Here is a 22471-nt window from a genome sequence, read left to right on the forward strand (position 1 = left end):
GGGATTCTGGGAGTTGTAGTTCAACATCTATTGAGGGGCATATTTCAATGTTTGAGAGCTATAAACCTCTGAATGGGATACTGTACTTACAGACAATAGATAATACAGGCAGGATTGTGCAAAACGAATAAGAAATGTAAGACCTCCTCGTAGGAAGGGGGCAATAGACAAATTTATCCCTAGCTAAGGGGTGGGAAACACCGTACTTCCGTGTTAAAGGGACAGATACGCGCCTGCGCACATTTCCGCTCCGTCACGTGGTCTCGCGTACCTTCCCCTTCTTCCGGCTCGATGGACACCGAGCTCGCTCAGCTCATCCGCTTCCACTTGGAAGCCCGTCCCCTTTTCGGCGTGCGTCAGAGATCGGCGTGCCGCCGGGCTCCCCGCCCACTTGGGGAGGCGGGGCTGTTTAGCGTCGGGCTGCTTTAGGGCTCGCCGAGCGAAGGGAGGGAAGGTACCATTTTGATGGCTGGAGGGGGGCTACCGTAGTCCTCCCTGGCGTCCGCAGAGCTGACGCACGCCTGGTGAGCACGGGGCTTTGCATGTTGCTTTCCCGCATTGAGGAAAGGCTTCGGCGCTGCTCGTAGCGGACCGTGGCGGGACCCTAAGAGATACATGGGGCTTGGGGTAAAAGGAAGGGCTGAGGGTGGGGTGGGATGTCCTATTGTCCCCCCAGGCTTCCTGTGTTGAGTGGGGCAGTTAAACGAGTGGGCGCGGGGTGGGGCTGGGGGGGGTGGACATCTGACCTGGGGAAGAAGGAATGGTGGGAATGGGGTTGAGAACTTTCCCCCAGCCTCGTTAGGAAGACATGCTGGGCCACCTGCTCCCAGCCTGGTCTACCTTGCAGGACTGTTGTAAAGATCACACGAATTGCTCAATGAAAGGGAAAGTGGGAGACTCCTCCCTCACCTAAAATCTCTGACAGGCTGCTGGTGTGAAAGTTGGGCAATTGTGCAATTGGAGGGGGAGACCCTGGATGGAAGGAGACGGGCGTGGAAGGGGGCTCTGCCCTCAAAGGAGGAAAGGGCTGGAAGGCGAGGAGGGAGCAGGAAGATGGGTGTCTAACCTTGTTTACTGAGGTCCCTTTTTCAGCATTTTATTTCTGCTTCCCTTTCCTTCCCACACCAACCCAACACAGTCCACTCTAATGGAAAAGCTAGTTTGCCTAGCAAAATGGGGCTTCAATCTCAGTTAAGGTTGTATTGATCTGGTGAACATTTCATGCAGGCCATGATTACTGAGCAGACCTGTTCCAAAGGGCTGGATGCAGAGCACTCCGGGTTCAGGATAAAGGAATGCCATTTCGGTTGGATGTTGCGAAAGGCTTCCTCGCATAAGAGCTGTTTGGAGGGTGGAAACCCAAGAGAAGGAGTGGGTTTTTTTTAATTATTCTTTTGTGGTTCTCGTGTTGTTGTTTTGCTGGGAGTTGGGTGGTGTTACAAATTGAATAACCTCCATAAACAAATAATAGAGAGTATCACTTTTCTGGAGGTGTTCAGGCAGAGACTTCAAAGACATCACTCAAAGATCCTTTTGCTTGGAGTCCTGCACAGAGCAGGGTTTGGATTTAGTGGCCATAAAGGTTATTTCCAACTCCATAATTCCAAATGATAAATACAGTTTATTGTTTTAAGAGCTGTCAATTTCATTACGGTTTGTTTAAAGTCTTTTCTTATATATACTACTAGGAGTTCATTTGGGTGTGCGTGTGTGTAATAGAATGATAGAGAAGTATAATAAATACACATCTTCAACAATCACAATTGAGCCCAAAATTTCCGTTGCTAAGAGAAACATTTGTTAAGTGAGTTTTGCTGCATTTTATGACTTTTCTTGACACAGTTGTTAAGTGAATCACTGCACTAATTTAGTAACACGGTGGTTAAGCAAATCTGGCTTCCCCGTTGACTTTGCTTGTCAGAAGGTTGCAAAAGAGCATCACAGGACCCCGGGACACTGCGACCGTCACAATTGCCAAGTGTCTGAATTTTGATCACGTGTTCATGGGGACGTCTCAGTGGTCATAAGTGTCAAAAAAATCACATTTTTTTTCAGGGCCATTGTAACTTTAAATGGTTACTAAACAAACTGTTGTAAGTCAAAGACCACCTGTACAATACTGCAGGACCGCATCTGTTTCTTCACCATACCTGGGACTTGATCTCAACTAGTTTTTCATCGCTTTTTCTGTCATTAATCCTAATTCTATTGCCCTCATCTTCCCTCGAAGACTTTAGATATGTCAGTTGTTTTGGAGCAGAGGACTGTGTCCACAAGACCTTATGGTGTAATAACTGGGTTTTGGGTTTCGGCCTGCTGGAGATGTAGTACAAGATATGTTGTTTTGGTACAAGACATGTTTAAACTTATTTCTGGTTATCCTGAAAATGTCTGTAGGAATCAGGTTGTGTTGACCAATTAAATAAATCTTGGGCAATTGTGAATAAAAGATCAAATCTTGCTTTAAAATGGAGATTGAATCAGGAAAGTGATTCCTGCAAAGTCTCTTTGTTTCCATGTGCTTGTATTTCAGAAAAGGGAAAGTTGTAAGAGGATCTTCCAGTTATCACTGAAGGCCTAAGGGACTTTCTAGCCAGAAGTCCTAACTTTCCCTTTCAAATGGTATGCCAACAATTATACTTCTTCTTGGACAGGGTAAATACATAGTAGTAGCCTCACACTGAGATTATTCTCACATGCTTCATGTGGGTCTCAAATTATGTCTGGTGTGGAATAAGGTTGTTAAGGTGTTGTGTATCTGCTGCACTTTCGCTCGGGTAACTACCCGGGCCATATTCAAAGTTTTGCTTATGATGGACCTTTGGCTACACAATTAAAACTTTGCCTCTTTTTTTATGCGGGATGCATTCATAGAGCTGGAGAAGCTTCTTAGGTGAGAAGGGAAAGGTCTTCAAAGAAAAGCAAGAAAGTCCAGTTGCCTTGTGGAAAAGCATCTTTGGGAAGCATCCGTAGCTTCTATCTTGACTTTGCTGATCTTTGACGGGGTCAGGATAAATTAAGATCAACCATCTTGATGCAGACTATTGGCGAGGGGCTTCTTGGGCATGTCAAAGAGACACAGAGGGATAACTCTGGTTGTTTCCTAGAGAGCCTTCTCTGTGCTGTATCCAATACCCCTAATCCTCTTTTTGCAAATATTCATAAAGCACCCTAATGCACCTGCTGAAATTTTCTATCCGGGCCTTCCCCGTCTACTCAAACAAATAGTTCTGTTTTGCTTTCTTTGTTCCATCCCTGTCATCTGTTGAATGAGTTGTTTTAGAACAATGTTTGTTTAGGATTGCATTTTAATTTTTATTGTAAAGCTGCTTTGTGGGACAGTCTTGTGGGAAGGAGTTTATGAAATAAGCAGTGAGGCATGCTTCTAAGTAGAGATTTTCTATGTAAACACATGTATTGTCGTACATCGTTTTGTGTATTTCATTCCTCTCTGCTTTTGCTGTTTACTGTCTCTGCTTTGTGTGTGTGTGTGTTCACCTTAACTCGGCATAACACATCGTGCATCTTTTAAGGGAGTTTAGTCCATCAGTGCAAAAGCTGCAATGCCTATGTTAGTGGCGCTACTACGACATTCTTTGTGGATTGAAAATTTTTGAAATGTGTCTTGACTACCGAATACTTTTTAATATGGAATATGTAGGTAAATAAATTCAAACTATCTTTTAAGCTTTAGGGTTTTAAGCAAACTAGCAAGAGAGGGAATGGAGGGAACTCGTTGATGCAAACTGGAGATAGTCCTTTAATTCATAAATGTTATGCTTATATAATTTACTGCCAGATGGGACAGCTGACTACACTTTTCCACGCTTGGATAATCATGGGAGATTGATGGCCAAACCTTGAAGATCAAAGGAAAAGCCCAATCATTAACTGTACTGAATATTTCAAGTAGATTTCCTTACGGTATTCTCAGCTCTAATTTAATGCACTGCTTTTTACTGGTATCTGAAGATTCTTTAATGGTTCAATAAGATTACAAGCTCATTTTCCTAAATTGTCTGGCATGTACATCTTGTACTAAACCATAAATTATTGAAAAAGCCACCATGTTTGGATTCACACAGTACTAAACAATAAAAATAATTCACAAATCCCAGTGGTTAGGTTTGCCTATCGATTGTTAAGGAAACTTAGCAGCACATGCCGTCCGGACAAAAAGGCAATGATGCGTTATTTTAAATTCTGGAATTTTAGAAGGCTAACATTGACAAGCTTTTTCTAGTTCCTGGTGTACATTTTCTGCATGCAGCAATTTGATACAAGCTTTTAATACTTTCTTGAACATAAGTAAGTTCAAAGTCAGTAAGACAGTTCAAAGGGGAGAAAATCAGCAAGGACAGAGAAACTTTTGATAAATCATTGATCCCTTTCAAAGTGTATAGAATTAGCTGTGTGTGGTGCTACAACAATACAGTACTGTATTATATGGTTTTTTTTTTACTGAGAAGGTTGCTTGGTCTCTAGCAGAAGCACGGCTAAATGTGGAAATGGCTTCGATGTTTGGAGTGACTTCATACCTTGAAAACAAATCTAGCTAAGAATTCAGTTCAAACTAGAATCGATTTCTATAATACAAGATTTGTTACCCCATCCAAAATGTGCGTTCCTTATGCACTCTTATGAGTGTATATTTTGATTTTCCAGTCTCTCCGAAATTTTCACTAATATGGATTAGTTTTATTAAGGACTATAATTTTACTGGTGATTTATACTATGTTGGTCATAGTTCTCAATATTCATTCTTAGTTTATAGCAGTGATTTTCAAACTTGACCCACTTTAAGGTGTATTGATTTCAACTTCCAGAAGTCTGAATGGGGAATACCGGGAGTTGAATTCCACACATCTTAAAGTGGCTGAGTTTGAAAAACAGTGGTTTAGAGGTTATTAGTGACTTTTTGGACTGTTAACCAATAGGATACGTTCATTTACTTAAAGCTATATTATGCTAGAAAAATGGTAACCCCCAGTAAATCCTCTTGTTCATTCATCTGCATTTTGCTTTTTTTTTTTACTTTTTCTTTACCCTTCTTGTCTTCTTTTTATACATTTTCTTTTAAGGTTCAATAAAAATGCAAAAGGAAACAGGAAAAGGAAGAACAAAGGCAACCGTCTGCAGCGTTCAGGAGGTTGAGCTATAAGCAGCAGTCCAGAACAAGGTCACATGCCTTCTGCGTGATATAAAAATACTTTTGTTATAGATAGGAAGAATTGTAAACAGATATGTTTCTGATCGGGTAACCGTCAATTTTAGTTGAGTTCCATCTGGGAAATTTTAATTTCTGCAGTGGTGGGGGAAAAAGATTCATCTGGGCAGGCATTGGGATAACAGCGGAAGAAGAGGAACAGAAATTCAACACTTTAGGAATGAGAAAAAGAATATCGTGATAGCCCTTGATTTACAAGTTTATTTAATGATCATTTGAAGTTACAATGGCACTGAAAAAGTGACTTATGACCATTTTTCCCACTTAACAACCGTTGTAGCATCCCCACGTGGACACGTGATCAAAATTGGCAACTGATTCATATTTATGATGGTTGCAGCGTCCTGGAGTCACATGATCCTCTTCTGCGACGTTCCGAGAAGCAAAGTCAACAGAGGAAGCCAGATTCACTTAACAACCGTGTTACTAACTTAAGAAGTGATTCATTTAACAACCATAGCAAGAAAGGTTGCACAATGGGGCAAAACTCACTTAACATCTGTCTCACTTAGCGGCAGAAATTTTGGGCTCAATTGTGGTTTCTTTCCTAAAAGTCGGGATGGGCATAAATAAAATGAGGCAAAACGAAAGGAAGCCTTTTTCCTTAAAACTACAGTAGCAAGAATATTATAGGATGGAACAAAATGCATCAGGGAAAAGATAGAGGAATATATATACCCACAACCCGGTGAAAATGCCCACAGCTCAAGTGAAAGTCACAGGAAAACTACATCCTAGTTTATGGTGTGATATAAACATGGTCACTGCCATTTCCAGTATCCACAAATGTCTCAGCATGCAAGATATGTCTCCGGATTCATAAATCTGTGAATTCATGACATACTGCTGGAAAAAACATAAATAGTTAAACTTGTTTTCTTGACCATAATTATGCCGCAGATAACCGTGGTTTGTTGGGATTTGTTTTACTGTCTTTTGCAGATTGGTGAATGTTTCCGCTGTCTAAGGCATTTCCTTCCATCACTGACTTTCAGATTTTACCCTGAACGTCTGTCTGGGTTATAATTCAGAGACATTCAAGGTTGGTTGGTTTCGTCCTTGCAGAATTAAGGTTCCCCCTTAAGCTCTGTGTTTAAATAGCTTGTACAAATCCTTTATGCGAATGAGCAGAATGCACAAAAATGTGTTTTAATTCACATTCTCTAGCTGATTAACCGACTTGGGAGTGAGTTGCAATGGAACACACCTTCCTTTCAAGCTACTTAAGGAGTTGGGGGAGGGCAAGGAAGAATTGGCGGGGAGTGGGGTGGGAGGGGAGTCTAACAGCCATGAAAAATGCCCCCAGCTGTAAAAATGTTTCAAAAGAAAATAAAAATAAATCTGCGTTGGATCAGATGGATTTGTTCCAAGGTATTTCCCTCTGTGGAGGTTGAGAGCCAACTAAGGTTTGCAGGGCCTAGAAAGCAAGCAACGGAGACATCATTCTAAGGCACAGGTCGGCATCCCGCGGCTCCGGAGCCACATGCGGCTCTTTAAGCCGTCTCCTGCGGCTCCCAGTCGCCTGGTGCGTGCGCACCTCTCTAAACGGGCGGCGGTTTGGAGGTCCCAGGGGCGGCTCTGGCGGCGCCCGGGCTGAAGGCGGCGCCGCAAGTCAGCGCCCATCGCCAGGGAGACCCATCGCCGTGCAGGTGCCTCCCGTTTTGCGCATGCGCAAAACATTTTTGCGGCTCCCAATTGTGTGTGTGTGTGATGGAACCGGTTTGGAGTGGTTCTTTTGCTTTTTCCTGTTGCCGACCCCTGTTCTAAGGTATAAGTCAGTTTGATTGAATTTTTTTTCTTCATTGCAGGCTCCTAAGCTTCAGCAGTGCAGCTTTTGATCTCTAAATCAAACCTAGAACTAAGGAGCAATTTCCTGACAAGGAGAGCAATTAATCAATGGAACAGTTTGTGGTTACTCCATCACTGGAAGTTTTTCAGAAGTTGACTAGATAACCATTTGACCAGGATGAAACCCTCCTGAGGAGGGGCTTCATTCAAAATCAGTCCATCAGTATAAAGATGGGTGGGTCCTTGGAGGTTGTCTAGTCCAGCCCCCTGCTCAAGCAAGAGACCCTATACCATTCCAGGCAAGTGGCTGTCCAGTCTCTTCTTAAAAGCCTCCAGTGATGGAGCACCCACAACTTCTGGTGGGAAGCTGTTCCACTGATTAATTGTACTCGCTGTCAGGAAGTTTCTCCTTAATTCCAGGTTGCCTCTCTCCTTGATTAGTTTCCATCCGTTGTTTCTTGTCCTGCCCTCTGGTGCTTTGGAAAATAAATTGACCCCCTCTTCTTTGTGGCAGCCCCTCTAAATACTGGAATACTAAGACCTTGGGGGTCCTTTCCGGCTCTATGGTTCTATGTTCTACGATCATTTCTGAATATAAAACCATGGACTAATTAGGGCTGCAAGGTACCTTGGAGGTCTTCTAGCCCAAGGCCCTGCTCAAGGCAGAAGACCTTATGGCATCCTGGGCAAAACGTTATCCAGTCCATTCTTAAAACCATCCTGAAAGTGGGTGCTGCACACTCCGTGACTCGTACTGCTGTAATCTTGGGGGGGAAATCCATAAGACGTGCAACTCCTGTTACGATGTAGCTCATCTGAAATGTTGAATTTTTTTTTCTTCCTTAAAGTTTGGATCGTGCCATCCTGTGAGTCAGACTTGGCATGTCATCATGGGCTTCTGTATTTCAGTTTTTGTTATGCCTGCCTGCTTGCCTGCCTCGTTTTTTTTTTATTTTATTTTGCAGCTAGAAGGGGGGGGGGGAAGGTGGTCTTTTAACTTCAGCTCTAGAAGGAGAGCCGTATTAGTCTATGGAACTGTTTCTCAACCTTGATAACTTTTAAACTCCCGGGATTCAATTCCCAGAATTCCCTAGCCAGAACGGTTGGGGGAGGAAAAAAATCAGGAGTGTGGTTGGCACCTTTCTCAACCAACAAATTTGCTCAAAAGACAGAGTTTTCGTCATGAAAGTTTATGCCCTTTAATAAAATTTGTTAGCCGGTAAAAGATGCTCCCAAACTCTTTTTGATTTTTAATTCTATGTTCTTGGGTGAAAGCAGCTGCTCCCAAACTTTTCTACGTCCCGCGTCCCCAGAATGCTTCCGATATATTCTCGCACCCCTTGCAAAAGTTCAAAATGACGGCAACGAATTATGCATATGCACTATAACTTTGAAAACCCAAGATATCCCCCTGGAGTGTCGTCTTGCACCCCCAGGGCGTGTGAGCACCCTTGGTTGGGAACCCCTGGGTTAAAGAAGAGATCAGAATGCTTCCCACTTTAAACTTCCCCCTTTAATCTCTGCCTGGATCTCTTCTAAATTTTTCTCGCTGCTTTTAAAGGAAAACATTTTGGGAAGCAAGGATATTAGAATTAGGATTGAGAAGATTTATCCTGAAGGAGACTTCTGCTTCTCCGTATCTTCTGCAACGCTGCGTTTTTCATCTGAAATGTTTTCTCTGTGTATTTCAGGCTTCCTTTAACTTGGAATTTGTCACCATCATGGGAGAGATTAAAATCTCTCCGGATTATACCTGGTTCAGAAGTACTGTTCCTCTCAAAAAGGTGGGTGCGGATTAATTTCTCTCTCTGCTGCAATTTAGCTCAGGAGCATTGTTTTATACATTGCAAGCACTGTAAACGTAGATGAGATATGCTTACAGTGTTAGGATTATGATTGCGTTTCATTTTAGGCAGACGAGATTTGTTGTTTGTGTTCATCTTCTGCAATCTGCTCTGAGGCTTGGGGGATGCATTTCTCTTCCAGCCTTATTTTTTGTTGAGTGGCTTCTAGATATTCACAACCGCTTAACTATCCCTTAATGGCTGGCATTGGAGAGAACCCTGCCACTTAAGGGTTCTTTTGCATAACATTTAAGTATTTTTCTCCTAGGTAAAACTGTAAAGTCATGAGAGAGACTTCAGAGCCTTCCACAATCCTACTATCCGCTGATCCACATGGATAAATATTTGTCATGTTTTAGAGCTCACACTTAAGAGAAACGTGCTTGAGCGGGTCCCCTGTAAAGGACCGCACAGGAAAGAAGAATAAACTGCATAGCAGTTTTTGCTACTGGGGTTTTGGTGAAGTAAGATTAACCTCCCTCTCGCTTCACAAAAAGCCTTTGTTCCCTTATAAAATCCTTAACTTCCTCCTGATTCAGTTGTTCTTCAACCTGAATTGCAACAGTGCGATTAACTGAAAGATCAGAGCCATTTAAAAGCTTGTGGCCAACTGCTTCTTTATTAAAAAAAAAGTGAGTCGAATAGTTCATCCTAGTGAATGGGATGTCTCTCTAGCCAGATTACTGCCCGACAGTGACTCAGCTGGGGTTTCATTGTGTTGACTTTGATATTGTGCCAGGGTGGAACAGAAGGGTACTGGATGCTTTTGATGGAAAAGAAAGAAGAAGGATGTTTCTTATTTTAGTGATATCTATTTTAGTTGAATGGGGAAGAAATGGAGGTAGTGACAGATTTTATTTTCCTGGGCTCCAAGATCACTGCAGATGGGGACTGCAGCCAAGAAATTAAAAGATGCTTGCTCCTGGGGAGGAAAGCCATGGCAAATCTAGACAGCACACTAAAAATCAGAGACATCACTCTGTCAACAAAAGTGCGTATAGTCAAGGCTATGGTCTGCCCAGTTGCAATGTATGGCAGTGAAAGCTGGACCATAAAAAAGGCTGAGCGCCAAAGAATTGAGGCCTTTGAACTATGGTGCTGGAGAAGACTCCTGCGAGTCCCTTGGACTGCAAGGCGATCAAACCGGTCAGTCCTAGAGGAGATCAACCCTGACTGTTCTTTAGAAGGCCAGATCCTGAAGCTAAAACTCAGATACTTTGGCCACCTAATGAGAAGGAAGGACTCACTGGAGAAGAGCCTAATGCTGGGAAAGATTGAGGGCAAGAGAAGAAGGGGACAACAGAGAATGAGGTGGCTGGATGGAGTCACTGAAGCTGTAGACATGAGCCTAAAGGGACTCCAGAAGATGGTAGAGGACAGGAAGGCCTGGGGTCGCGATGGGTCGGACATGACTTCGCAGCTAACAACAACAATTTTACTTGATCTTTGAGGGATGATATTCCACAGGGTGGATAAATGCCATGGCAGGAAAAGCCATTTTCCTGTGACCTGCCAGATGGCATTTTCTCATGGACGGCGCCCAGAGGAAGTCTCTTTTGTTGGATTTACCAGGATGGTAGTTGACACTGAGGAGAGAGAGCCCCATAAGTAAACCGGCACCATGTCAGGAAGGACTTTAGAAAGATTGGTTTCAGAACAAATGCTTGCCTTGGTTATGGGAACTGGGTATGTTTCGTTTAACGAAGAGAAGGACCAGGAGTGACATGATAACAGCCTTCCAGTGCTTGAGGGGCTGTCACAGAGAAGGGCTTGACCTATTCTCCGAATCACCTTAAGGCAGTCGAGTAGTGGGTGGAAGCTTCTCCAACAGATATCCTACCTAGAACTTAGGAGAAATTTCCTAACAGTGAGAAACATTCACCTGTGGAATGGCTTGCCTCAGGAAGTTGTGGGTGCTCCATCACTGGCGGTTTCCAAGAAGAGACTGGGCGGTTATTTGTCCAGAATGATATCGGGTCTTCTACTCAAACAGCTGTTGGACTGAAGACCACCGAGGTCCTTCCAACTCTGTAATTCTGTATTCTGCAAATTCTTCTTTCAATTCAGGATTCAGTGGAGGATATAATACTAGACTTATATACTGCTCCATAGTGCTTTACAGCTCTCTCTAAGCATCTTGCCTCCAACACTCTGGGTCCTCACTTTACTGACCTCGGAAGGATGGACGGCTGAGTCAACCTCGATCTAGCTGGTCAGGATTGAACTCCAGGCTATGGGCAGAGTCAGCCTGCAATGTTGCATTCTAGCCACCACTATACCACCACAGCTCCAGGATATCATGTGGCAGTGAACACAAAGGCTTCATTTTCTTTGAAAACCAATCCCATACTTACAGGAAAAGTTGGCAAATGCATTGGCACTCATAGCAGAACAAACATTTCTATTCTGTCTGAGCTGGATTACTTTTTCAGACCTGCACTAAATGTTTAATATGAGTGCGAAAAGAAGTGTGTGTGTGGGGGGGAACTACCTCTTTGATAGAGGAAAAAATATGCGATCTTAAGTTTAAAATGAGGAGTTTATGCTGCCTCTTGTGCTAATGTCCCAAGTCTCCAACTCAAAATTAGCCGTTTCCTTTCAAGAAGAAAATGACAAACTTTTGTTAACCCAGTATTCCTATTGTTTGATTTTTATTTAAAACTTACTCTGGGTATTTTTGTCCACCCGCTTCAAAGAATCATTACAATCTCACAGCGCTATTCTTTTTAAGGACCCTAAGTATTTGCTTTACTTGGCTTAACTTCTAGTTTGGATAATTATTTTGTAATCCTTTATTTGTTAACCCTCTAAGATGTCTGCATTTCGTGTGTTGTGCGTTTGGATGGGCCTGTGACAAACATTCCCATTAAGGCTGGAGAGTCACAGTTAAAGTCTGCAGCTGTAGGTTTGTTTGGGGAGCGTCTGTAGTATTGACTATACAAAGTTAGTTCACTGGGTGCCTACAGGAAAAAACAACACGTGACTCTTTTTTTTTTAGAATTTCTTGGACATTGGACCTCCAGTGTTTTGAGTTTTGAGTTTCCTGTGTGGTTTTCCCAGGCTAATGAACGTCTGGTTACCCCTTCTGTACCATACTGTAGAAACACCATTTGGGAATTGAGAGAGAGAATGAACGAAGCCAAAGCACGTCTGGGTCTCTAGAATTTAGACTTGATAGGCAGCCTTTTTTAAAAAAAGTTTTGGCTGCAATCTTGTTTTTCGACTAGTCAACTGACGTGTAACGTGTGGGACACCTTGTAGCTTTTCCTTGCCTCCTTAGGCCCACCAAAACGTGCACCTGATGAGTTTTGGACACATCAAATGTTTTACCTCTGAATTACAATGAATGAGCACTGCCACCCCCCACTAAAGTCAGACACAACTGGGTTTACATCATAGAAGCTAAACTTTGTGGTTGGAAAGAGGCTCCTCCGTATGAGGTGGTGATGCTGAATTGGTGGGCCAGTTTCACGTGGGTGGCTGAAGCAAGAATGTCATTTCTTTCCTGGTTTTGGTACAAAGGGATATTTCTTTTGAGCTCATGTTACACTTTCCGTGTGCTTCTGGCCACTGTCCCTGGCAGGAAATTGGAAGAGTGCCGTAGGCAGAGATTTAAATGGCCACAAAAGGCATGAGGAGGTGTTTCAGGGAGGTATACATACAGATCTAAAAGTAGAATAGAATAGAATAGAATAGAATAGAATAGAATAGAATAGAATAGAATAGAATAGAATAGAATAGAATAGAATAGAATAGAATAGAATAGAGTTACGAAAGAATGGAATGGAATGGAATGGAATGGAATGGAATGGAATGGAATGGAATAGAATAGAATAGAATAGAATAGAATAGAATAGAGCTGGAAGGGACCTTGGAGATCTTCTAGTCCAGCCCCCTGCTTAACCTAGGTTTCTCCTTAGTTCCAGGTTGCTTCTCTCCTTGATCAGTTTCCAACCATTGTTTCTCATCCTTCCCTCTGGTGCTCTGGTGAACAAAGTGACCCCCTCTTCCTTGTGGCAGCCCCTCAAATACTGGGACACTGCTGTCATGTCTCCCCTATTTCTTCTTTTCTTTAGACTAGCCAAACCCAAGTCCCGTAGCCGTTCTTCGTATGTTTTAAGCCTCCAGCTCTCAACGTCTTTTTTGTGATATGGTGGCCAAAATTGGCTTGCAGTATTGTGTGCATAGAATAAATACCTCCTGCCGATGTATTGTCCGGTGGTACCTTGGTGTTCAGCTGCTTTGAAACTTAACCAGATTCAGTACTCAAGGCATTGCGATCATTTGTTTGGTGCTCAACAGGCAAGCTAGAACGTGTCGCCGCTAACTCCCCAAATTATCTTTATGAGAAAAATTGGGTACTCATCGTGTTTGGTAGTCGTCGCACCTCCCGGAACCTATTAACGATGAGTACCAAAGTGCCACTGCATTTCAAAATAAGATCAGCCGTTTTGTTGAGAGTGGTGCTCAATAAGCACAAATTCTTTTTCAGCCTGAAAGCAGCCACTTAGCACGTGGGCCTGATCAGCTTTTCCTGGGAGCGGCGGAGAGGAAGCTTAAGTGTGAACTGGGCAGCCGTTTCTCCCACCATGTGATTTTTCGCATGCTCTATCAAAATACTGTTCTCTGTCTCCAAGGATCTGTTGAAGCGGTCTGTTTTCTGAACGTCACCCAAAGGCATTTGAAGACGAAGGAAAAGCAGGACGAGAATCTTTTCATTGTTTCTGGGCAACCTTTTTGTCCGGAAAAATCCAGCTGTATAACAGATATTTAGTCTGTTGTCATGTTGTGTAAATGACAAGGATTGCCTTTAGTAACAGAAGATTGTAATCATTCTGAGCTTGATATCCTTGAGATATGTGCAGCTCTCAGAATGCTCAGCAAAGGCACAGGTTGGCTGGGAATTCTGGGAACGGGAATCCTACCATATGTGCACATGCTGAATTCCTGGATACTAGGAGCATTAACAGGGACGCGGTGGCTCAGTGGGTTAGGACGCTGAGCTTGTCGATCAGAAGGTTGGCAGTTTGGCCGGTCGAATCCCGAGTGCCACGCAGCAGAGTGAGCGCCTGTTACTCGTCCCAGCTTCTGCCAACCTAGCAGTTCGAAAGCACGTAAAAATGCAAGTAGAAAAATAGGGACCACTCCGGTGGGAAGGTAACAGCGTTCCGTGCGCCTTTGGCATCTAGTCATGCCAACCACATGACCACGGAGACGTCCTCGGACAAGCGCTGGCTCTTTGGCTTTGAAACGGAGATGAGCACTGGCCCCTAGAGTCGGAAACGACTAGCATGCATGTGCGGGGGAACCTTTACCTTTAGGAGCATTAAGGATGCTAGTTGCCAATGTTTTTTTTTAAAAAAAACAAAAAACTCCTGTGAAGATATTTGGGGTCAGGGTGTTTCTGTAAAAATTGCTTAATTTTTCCAGCAACTGTTGCAGCATCTCAGTGATACATATTTATGGAAATGTCTCCACACAACCCAAACATGTAATGTGCCAGGTTAAGGGTTGTTTTATTTGTTCAAAAGGAAGGTGACCCTGATTTTAAGATAATCCCCATATAAAAGAAAGATTACAGAGGAAAATCTCATTAGTCTGTATGGCCACGTTCAAAGGAAATACGAAGGAATCTTTTTCATTAAAAAAAACAAACTATTTACTTTCAGGGTAAAAAAAATAGCCCCTTGTACCTTGGCGTAATCCTGTTTGCATTTTGGGGGGGAAGAAATCATTGTCTTCAATAAATACAAATACATTTTTAAAAGTATATAAGAAAAGAAGTAATTCCATGGAAATTTAAAACAGTCGTTATGTTTTTAGGCATTGCAGTGTTTGCTTAAACAAAAGTAAACTTTCAAATCACTCTTTTCAGATTAGACCAGGTAATCCTGCAGGTGATATTACAGTTGAATTTTAGGGGGGGGGAAAATTGCTGAACTGTAGAACTAGTTCAACAATACAGCAAGGTGTTGGGTTCTGTTTTGCTGTACGTGTTCAAACAGTCACCGGTCTGAATATTTTAATTTATCCTGCATTGAGCGAGATAAGGACACTTGCAGGTTTCCAGAGAAACGACAGCTAACAGCTAATATTTTGAATGTAATCATAAAAAGGTTGATGACAATGAGACCTCAGCATATTGCACCAAAAAAAGGTCTTAAGTTTTCTGTGCTCATTTAGCCGGAAGTCTGAACATCTGCAATTTTTGGGTTGTTTCCTTCCAGAACCTTTGATACTTATTTGTATATCCTGTCTGAGAAATAGTCGCAGTTCTCTTTATATTTCTCAGTTGATGGTATCTCGGAAAACAGGTCTAAAGTAAAGGGCAAAACCTTGTGGGCCACATGATCTTCATATGATCTGTCTGTAGTTGGACCCTCCTTTGTTTATTCTCGGCTAAAAGCTGTAATTCAGAGATCAGCAAACGGGGATTTGCAATTTAGCAGTAAGCTAACTATGGAGCAAGATCTGATTTAGTTCAGCTGGTTCAACAAATACTTGTCTTTGCATAACAAAGAGACATTTGTTTTGTTATTTACCACTACATCTTTCTTGGTAGTTGCTGCTATCTTATACCGGGTCATTTTATCCTTGCCTCACTTTGTAGAGAACTTCACTTTGTTCCAGAGAAGAGCAACAAAGATGATTTAAGGGACTGGAGGCTAAAACTTATGAAGAACGGTTGAAGGAATTGGGCATTCACGTCTAGTTTAATGAAAAGAAGGGCCAGGGATGACATGATAGCAGTATCCCAATGTTTGAGGAGCTGCCACAAAGAAGTGGGGGGTGGGCGGGAAATCAACCTATATTCCAGAGGACCAGAAGGCAAGACGAGAACCAGTGGATGGTAACTGAACAAAGAGAGAAGCAACCTAGAACTTAAGACAAATTTCCTGACAGTGGGAATTAACCAGGGGAAGGGTTTGTCTTCAGAAGTTGTGGGTGCTCCATCACTGGAGGCTTTTAAGAAGACACGGGACAGCCACTTGTCTGAGATGGTATAGGTCCTCCTGCTTGAGCAGGGGGTTGGACTAGAAGACCTCCAAGGTCCCTTGCAACTCTGTTATTCTGCTATTCTATATGGTTTGAAGCTAGCCCAAATAAATTATATTGGTCATTTTGAAAGTCCTGAAGCTTTTCATTTCCCTTTTTGGTTTAAATAACCCTATATAAATTTTATACACGCCCTTTTTCATTTACTTACTTACAGGTAGGCCTCGACTTACAACAGTTTTCATTTAGTGACCGTTCAAAGGTACAACAGCCCTGAAAAAATAGTTTATGACTGTTTTTCACACTTAACGACAGCATCCTCATGGTCACATGTTCAAAACTCGGATGCTTGGCATCTGACTCATATTTATGACCTGGGTTCCTTGATTACCTTACCGTATTTTCCGGCGTATAAGACGACCCCCCCAACTTTTGAGAAGATTTTCATGGGTTAAAAAGTTGTCTTATACGCCGGAAAATACGGTAATCGATTTATTTATTTTTTCCTTTTGTTTTGTTTTAACCTTCAGAAACATCATCGGACTCAAAATACCCAAACATGAAAAATGTAAAGTGGGCTGCAGTGCTGCTCCAGCTCAGTCGGCAATATGTGTTTTTGAATTTTTATGAGCGAGACGTGTTTGTAGAATTGCTCTCGTGTGGCTACTGAGGACGAAACATTTAAACTTTCTGGTTGTTTTTCTTCTGAAATGGTTTGAGGTTGAGAGCGAGTGTGCGCTGAGCTTGTGACTTCCTTGTTCCATTATGAAAGGGAAGCCAGCCGTTTCTGATCTGTCCTGAAGTGTGAAACCTGCTTGGGTCTTTAGACTTAAGATTTGCCAGTGACAACAGCAACTGGGCAGCTGAAAAGCGGGGGGGGGGGGAGTGGATTACTATTTCAAGCCTGCTTGTTTCTTAATATCGTTTCTGGAGCACTTTTGATGTTCATGTGATGATCACCCATTTCAAAGAGTAGGCGGAAATGTAGCTCCAGTTGGTTACGTTAGGGTTTTTGTTGTTGTTGTTGTTGAACTGTACAACCATTTTAGAAAAACAGAATACTTGGGTTTGAAAAACAACGCAGGATAAAGGAAACATGATAAGTCATTGTGGCCGGATGCAAGGAGGTAAATAGATCCTTAAAACACTATTGCAAACCCACATGAGAAGCACATTGCCAGTCGTAATAATTCAGTTTTTCCTGCCTTGTACTACAAAACGTTATGAGATAACGAGATACAGTCTAGAATGGATTGCTCTTAGGATTGGGAAGTTTGTGCAACATGAGTGGGCTTTCAGACCCAAAAGCAGTTGATTTTTATTTCACAACTTTGCTGTTTTCCGCCAGGTTAAGGCAGAAGTAAGAAGTGGTTTGGGTTTTTTTGGTCTCTTGTCTGAAAAGGAAGTCCAGCCTCTTCCCCAAATAATTTAACTTTAAAGTAGGAAGGTTTTAGATTCATCGAGAGAAGCAAACAAGATTCTGTTTTGTCTAATTTCCTCCGGGAGCAAGTGAAAGGAATTAAATTAAGGTTCTCTTATCCCTTGCAAAATATAGCCATGCCGATGTGAACTGAACGGAGCCTCTTTCGTTCCTGTCATATAGGAGCACAGGTAGTCCCTAACTAAGGACCATAATTGAGCTCAACATTTCTGTTGTTAAGTGAGACAGTTGTTACGTGAGTTTTCCCCCCCCCATTTTACAGCCTTCCTTGCCACAGTTGTTAAGTGAATCACTGCAGTTGTTTAGTTACTAATATGGTTGTTAAAATGAATCTGGCTTCCCCATTGACTTCGCTTGTCAGAAGATTGCAAAAGGGGATCACATGGTCCCGGGACACTGCAGCTGTCATAGGTACATGCCAGTTGCCAACCGTCTGAATTTTGATCCCATGACCATGGTCGGGGATAGGCAACCTTGGCTCTTTGATGACTCGTGGACTTCAACTCCCAGAATTCCTGAGCCAGCCACGCTGAGGGGAAAGGGAGAGGTTTCCAAGCTGAGCCATGCTGGCTCAGGAATTCTGGGAGTTGAAGTCCACGAGTCATAAAAGAGCCAAGGTTCCCACCCCTGCTATAGACCAACTCTACATCTGGTGGAACTATTGGTTTGTACCTTTAGAGCAGGGTTCTTCAAACTTGGCCCTTTTATGACTCGTGGACTTCAACTCCCAGAATTCCTGAGCCAGCCACGCTGAGGGGAAAGGGAGAGGTTTCCAAGCTGAGCCATGCTGGCTCAGGAATTCTGGGAGTTGAAGTCCACGAGTCATAAAAGAGCCAAGGTTGCCTACGCCTGCTCCAGGCCTTTAGTCATCTTAGTTGCTCTTCTTTGCACCCTTTCCAAAGCCTCAACATCTTTTTTTCGTAACGTGGTGACCAAAACTGGATGCAGTATTCCAGGTGTGGCCTTAAAAGTTCTCACAACGGATCTAAGTCTAGCCTCCTGTGAATTCCGTTAGTCCTTATCTAGTGCCCATTTGGCTTGAGTATTATACAGATCAAGTTCTTGTACACTAGGCGGCATGAAACAAACGTTTAGTGCTTCGAACGCTGCACTGACAGCCTTCAGTTGTACCTGCCAAGGGTCGTGACCGCTGAGGAATCACCACTTTGTCCTCTCTGATGTCTCTTTTTCAGATCATTGTAGATGATGACGACAGTAAGATTTGGTCGCTGTACGACGCAGGACCCAGGAATATCCGGTGCCCCCTCATATTTCTCCCACCTGTCAGTGGGACCGCAGACGTCTTCTTTCAGCAGATTCTAGCCCTGTCTGGATGGGGTTACAGGGTCATTGCTGTGAGTGTCTTCATACCATCCTGATTTTGCTTCTTGAACTTGACTTCAAGACAGGGGTAGAGGTTTTTTTTGGGGGGGGGCCTCATGCAGTAGAGGCAGTCCTCGACTTACAGCAGTTCATTTAGTGAGCGTTCCAAGTTACAACGGTGCTGGAAAAAGGCACTGACCGTTTTCCACACCGTTGCAGCATCCCCATGGTCACGTGATTGAAATCCAGATGCTTGGCAACTGGTTCTTATTTATGACGCTTGCAATGTCCCTGGGGTCCCAGGACGACCTTCTGACAAGCAAAATCTACGGGGGAAGCCAGATTCGTTTTAAGAAACCATGCTACCAAATTAATAACTGGGGCAAATTAACCAAATTAACAGTTGTGGCAAAGAAAGGTCGTGTAATGGGTTGAAACCCGCTTAACAAATGTTTCACTCAGCAGCAGAAATGTTGAGCTCAGCTGTGGTCATAAGTCAAGGACTACCTATACCCCAACCAACCAGACCGTAACTCCTTATTCTTGTATCCAGCAGCCTCCGGTAACTGAATCAGTGGCTGCCCTTTTGAATTTTTGTTGGCTTGCTCCATCCAGTCAGATTTGGTATCCTATGAGTCCATGTTCCAGGAGAGTATTAGTAAGGTTTTATTGTGTTCCTGGGGCCTTCCTTATTTGCCAGGCCTGGGCATAGCTTGAACCCTGGAGCTGATCTGAGTTTGAAATGTTGCCTGCTAGCTCAGTAGTATATCTGTAACCACGAGTGTCACCCCTCGGTGGTGGAGGGCTTGCATTTTAAGTTATACTCCTGGGTAGGGCAGTTCTGCCGCCCCAATAAATTTTATATTAGACTTTGTCTAGACTCAAAGTTTGAATTTATATTTAGGCTTTGGAGGGCACCAAAACAATACCCAGCGTCCTTGTGAAGTTGAAGTTTACAGTATTTCCTCACTTTTTTTTTAAAAAAAAGAATATTTTGCATTTAAGAATCTGAGATGGTTTTAGGATAAGATAAGTCAGTAAGAAAACCCAAACCAGAACCGTCGACAATCCAGCTAACTTCTGTAAGTTGGCAAGCCGGGGACCACGGGATCCCGTTGGGTGCTGCGGTTTTGTTCAAAATGGGATTTCCCCACTTAAGATGCAAATATGCCTCTGCTTCCAAGCTTATCAGCTGAAAATTGTAATTAAATCTCTGTAACGGTGCACTGCATCTTTTCCTCTGTTTGTCTTTTTTTTTTACTGTTTTAGTTACAGTATCCAGTTTATTGGGAGATCTTTGAATTCTGCGATGGATTCCGGAAGCTATTAGATCATCTACAACTGGATAAAGTTAGTGATTACAATAAAATGTTAGGTAAAAAGCCTAGAGTTTATTCATGTTCATTGGATCAACCGAGAGCGAATCTCCTTCATCCCTATGGAGGCATTTGTTTTCTTATCAGATTTCTAAGCTGCCCTTTTGCTAGGTGATATACAAAATCAAGCACAGTATTAAGAACAATAGGATCAAAAGCAATAAAAATATTAGCAGTCATGAAGAAAAGCTACTGCTAAGCTTGTAAGCCGCCCTGAGTCTTAGGAGAAGGGCGGGATATAAATGGAATTAAAATAAATAAATAAAATAAATTTGAAAAAAAGATGGAACATCTTTGGAAGAATTGTTCTGACTTTCTTGGAACAGACTTGAAACCAAAGTATTAACAGTGTTTACCTTGTGAACTCTAAAGCTTCCTCCTTCCGCTATGTGTTCAGGATGGACAGTGATTAATATATGTTACTTATATGTAAGGGTGTAGGTCTGTACATATGTTGTATATATGTTTAAATGTGTGTTATGTATGTGTATACTTTGAGAGCAAGCAACTAAACTTCATTTTTTATGTGTGCCATTGTGCCCACAGTAAAAAATGACAATAAAGGTCTGTCTGTCTGTCTGTGTCTGTCTGTCTGTCTGTCTGTTTATCTATCTATCTATCTATCTATCTATCTATCTATCTATCTATCTATCTATCTATCTATCTATCTATCTATCTATCCATCCATCCATCCGCCTGCCTGCCTTCCTGTATGTATGTATGTATGTATGTATCTGTAATTCTAGGGACGCGGTGGCTCAGTGGGTTAGGACGCTGAGCTTGTCAATCAGAAGGTAGGAAGTTTGGCGGGTCGAATCCCGAGTGCCTGTTACTCGTCCCAGCTTCTGCCAACCTAGCAGTTCGAAAGCACGTAAAAATGCAAGTAGAAAAATAGGGACCACTCTGGTGGGAAGGTAACAGCGTTCCGTGCGCCTTTGGCATTTAGTCATGCCAGCCATATGACCACGGAGACGTCCTCGGAGAAGCGCTGGCTCTTCGGCTTTGAAACGGAGATGAGCACCGGCCCCTAGAGTCGGAAACAACTAGCACGCATGTGCGGGGAACCTTTACCTTTACCTTATCTGTAATTATTTTAAATATCCGAGTCCTGGGTGTATTCATTTAAAAATTATAAGAGACTGTTAAAATGTTGATCTCCGGGATAAAATCTTTATTTTACATTGAGCTTTCGTCAGCAACTGCTGACGTTTTCAAAGTACGAGCCAGCGTATGCATGTATGTATGTATCTATGTATGTATGTTTTCAAAGTACGAGCCAGCATATGCATGTATGTATGTATGTATGTATGTATGTATGTATATAGCATGCATATATGTGTGTTCTGTATCTGTATGGGTAGATATATACTTTCTTTTGAGAGCAGGCAACAGAATTTCATTTTTAATGTGTGCCATTGTGCCCACAGTAAAAAAATTGACAATAAAGGTTATCTAATAAAGACATTATTTTGTAGGGGTATGGAAGATGGGCTATAAGTAATCTTTGGCCTATGGATTGAAACCAAAATTTCCTTTGCTAAGCAAGGCTTTTGTTAAATAGACTGCACCTGATTGTCCTTCCCCCCCCCCTCCACAATTGTAAATCATTGCAATGGTTAAATGAATCCGGCTTCTCCCACTCACTTGGCTTATCAGAAGCCAGCTGAAGAGGTTGCAAATAGCAATCAGATGATCCCAGGATGCATGCAACGGCCCTAAACATATGCTGGTTGCCAAGTGCCCAAATTTTGATCACGTGACCATGGGGATGTTGTGATGGTTGTTAAGTGATTTTTATTTTCACTGCTGTTATAACATCAAACTATGCTAAACAAATGATGGTAAGTTGTGGAGTAACTATACATTTTTATGGTTCTGTTGGAACGCAAAACAGGCTCTTACTTTTAATTGTGCTTCAAGCCCAAACAAGAGCATTCCTTACCAGGAACCTACTTTGCATTTGAAATGGGCTTTTAAATTTAAGATGCTTTGGTTCAAAAACATTCTGCCTGCCCCTAACTTTTGTGCATAATGGTTTAAACATAGCTTCTGAACTGATGCTTGCATAAACGGTTTATTTATTTATTTTTTTAAAAGTGTACATCAACTTAAAACGGCACTTATATAAATAAGGTCTAGGGTTTGTTTACTGATAAAAATGAATATATTTTCACCAAGCAGATGTCGTTTTATTTCCAGGCGGACAGCTTCTGTTGTATCATAAGTGATAAAACTTCGGAAAATATGAACGGAATGGGAAGAATATTTTTTTGAATTTGAAATAATTCATTTCTGTGGGTGGAGGGAAACCAACATGCGATGGCAGAGATTATAGAAAGAAAGTGTGAGAGAAATTGGAAATCAGGGATCTCCCATCTCAGCCACTTTTAAGACTTGTGGACTTCAACTCCCAGAATTCCCCAAGCAGTGTGGCTGGCTGGGGAATCCTGGGAGTTGAAGTTCACAAGTTGCCACG

The 22471-nt window shown here is 42.5% G+C and overlaps 1 protein-coding gene across 7 annotated transcripts in view; it reads left to right on the forward strand.

The window, feature by feature from the left end:
- Positions 1-393: 393 nt before the first annotated feature.
- Positions 394-22471, forward strand: part of SPG21 (SPG21 abhydrolase domain containing, maspardin) — a 28109-nt gene continuing 6031 nt past the window's right edge. For 2 of the 7 annotated variants that reach the window (XM_081337244.1, XM_081337248.1), the window contains exons 1-4: positions 5208-6269; positions 8707-8799; positions 18490-18651; positions 19889-19969. In XM_081337244.1, coding sequence (XP_081193370.1) covers positions 8737-8799; positions 18490-18651; positions 19889-19969 — 306 coding nt within the window. In that variant the 5' untranslated portion in view covers positions 5208-6269; positions 8707-8736. Of the gene's footprint in view, positions 525-4059; positions 5180-5207; positions 6270-8706; positions 8800-18489; positions 18652-19888; positions 19970-22471 lie in introns of those variants that run through there. The other 5 variants (XM_081337246.1, XM_081337245.1, XM_081337247.1 and 2 more) reach the window with 5 other exon arrangements.

This window comes from Vipera berus (genome assembly GCF_964194415.1).
Source record: "Vipera berus genome assembly, chromosome: 12".
Classification (NCBI taxonomy): Eukaryota; Metazoa; Chordata; class Lepidosauria; order Squamata; family Viperidae; genus Vipera; species Vipera berus.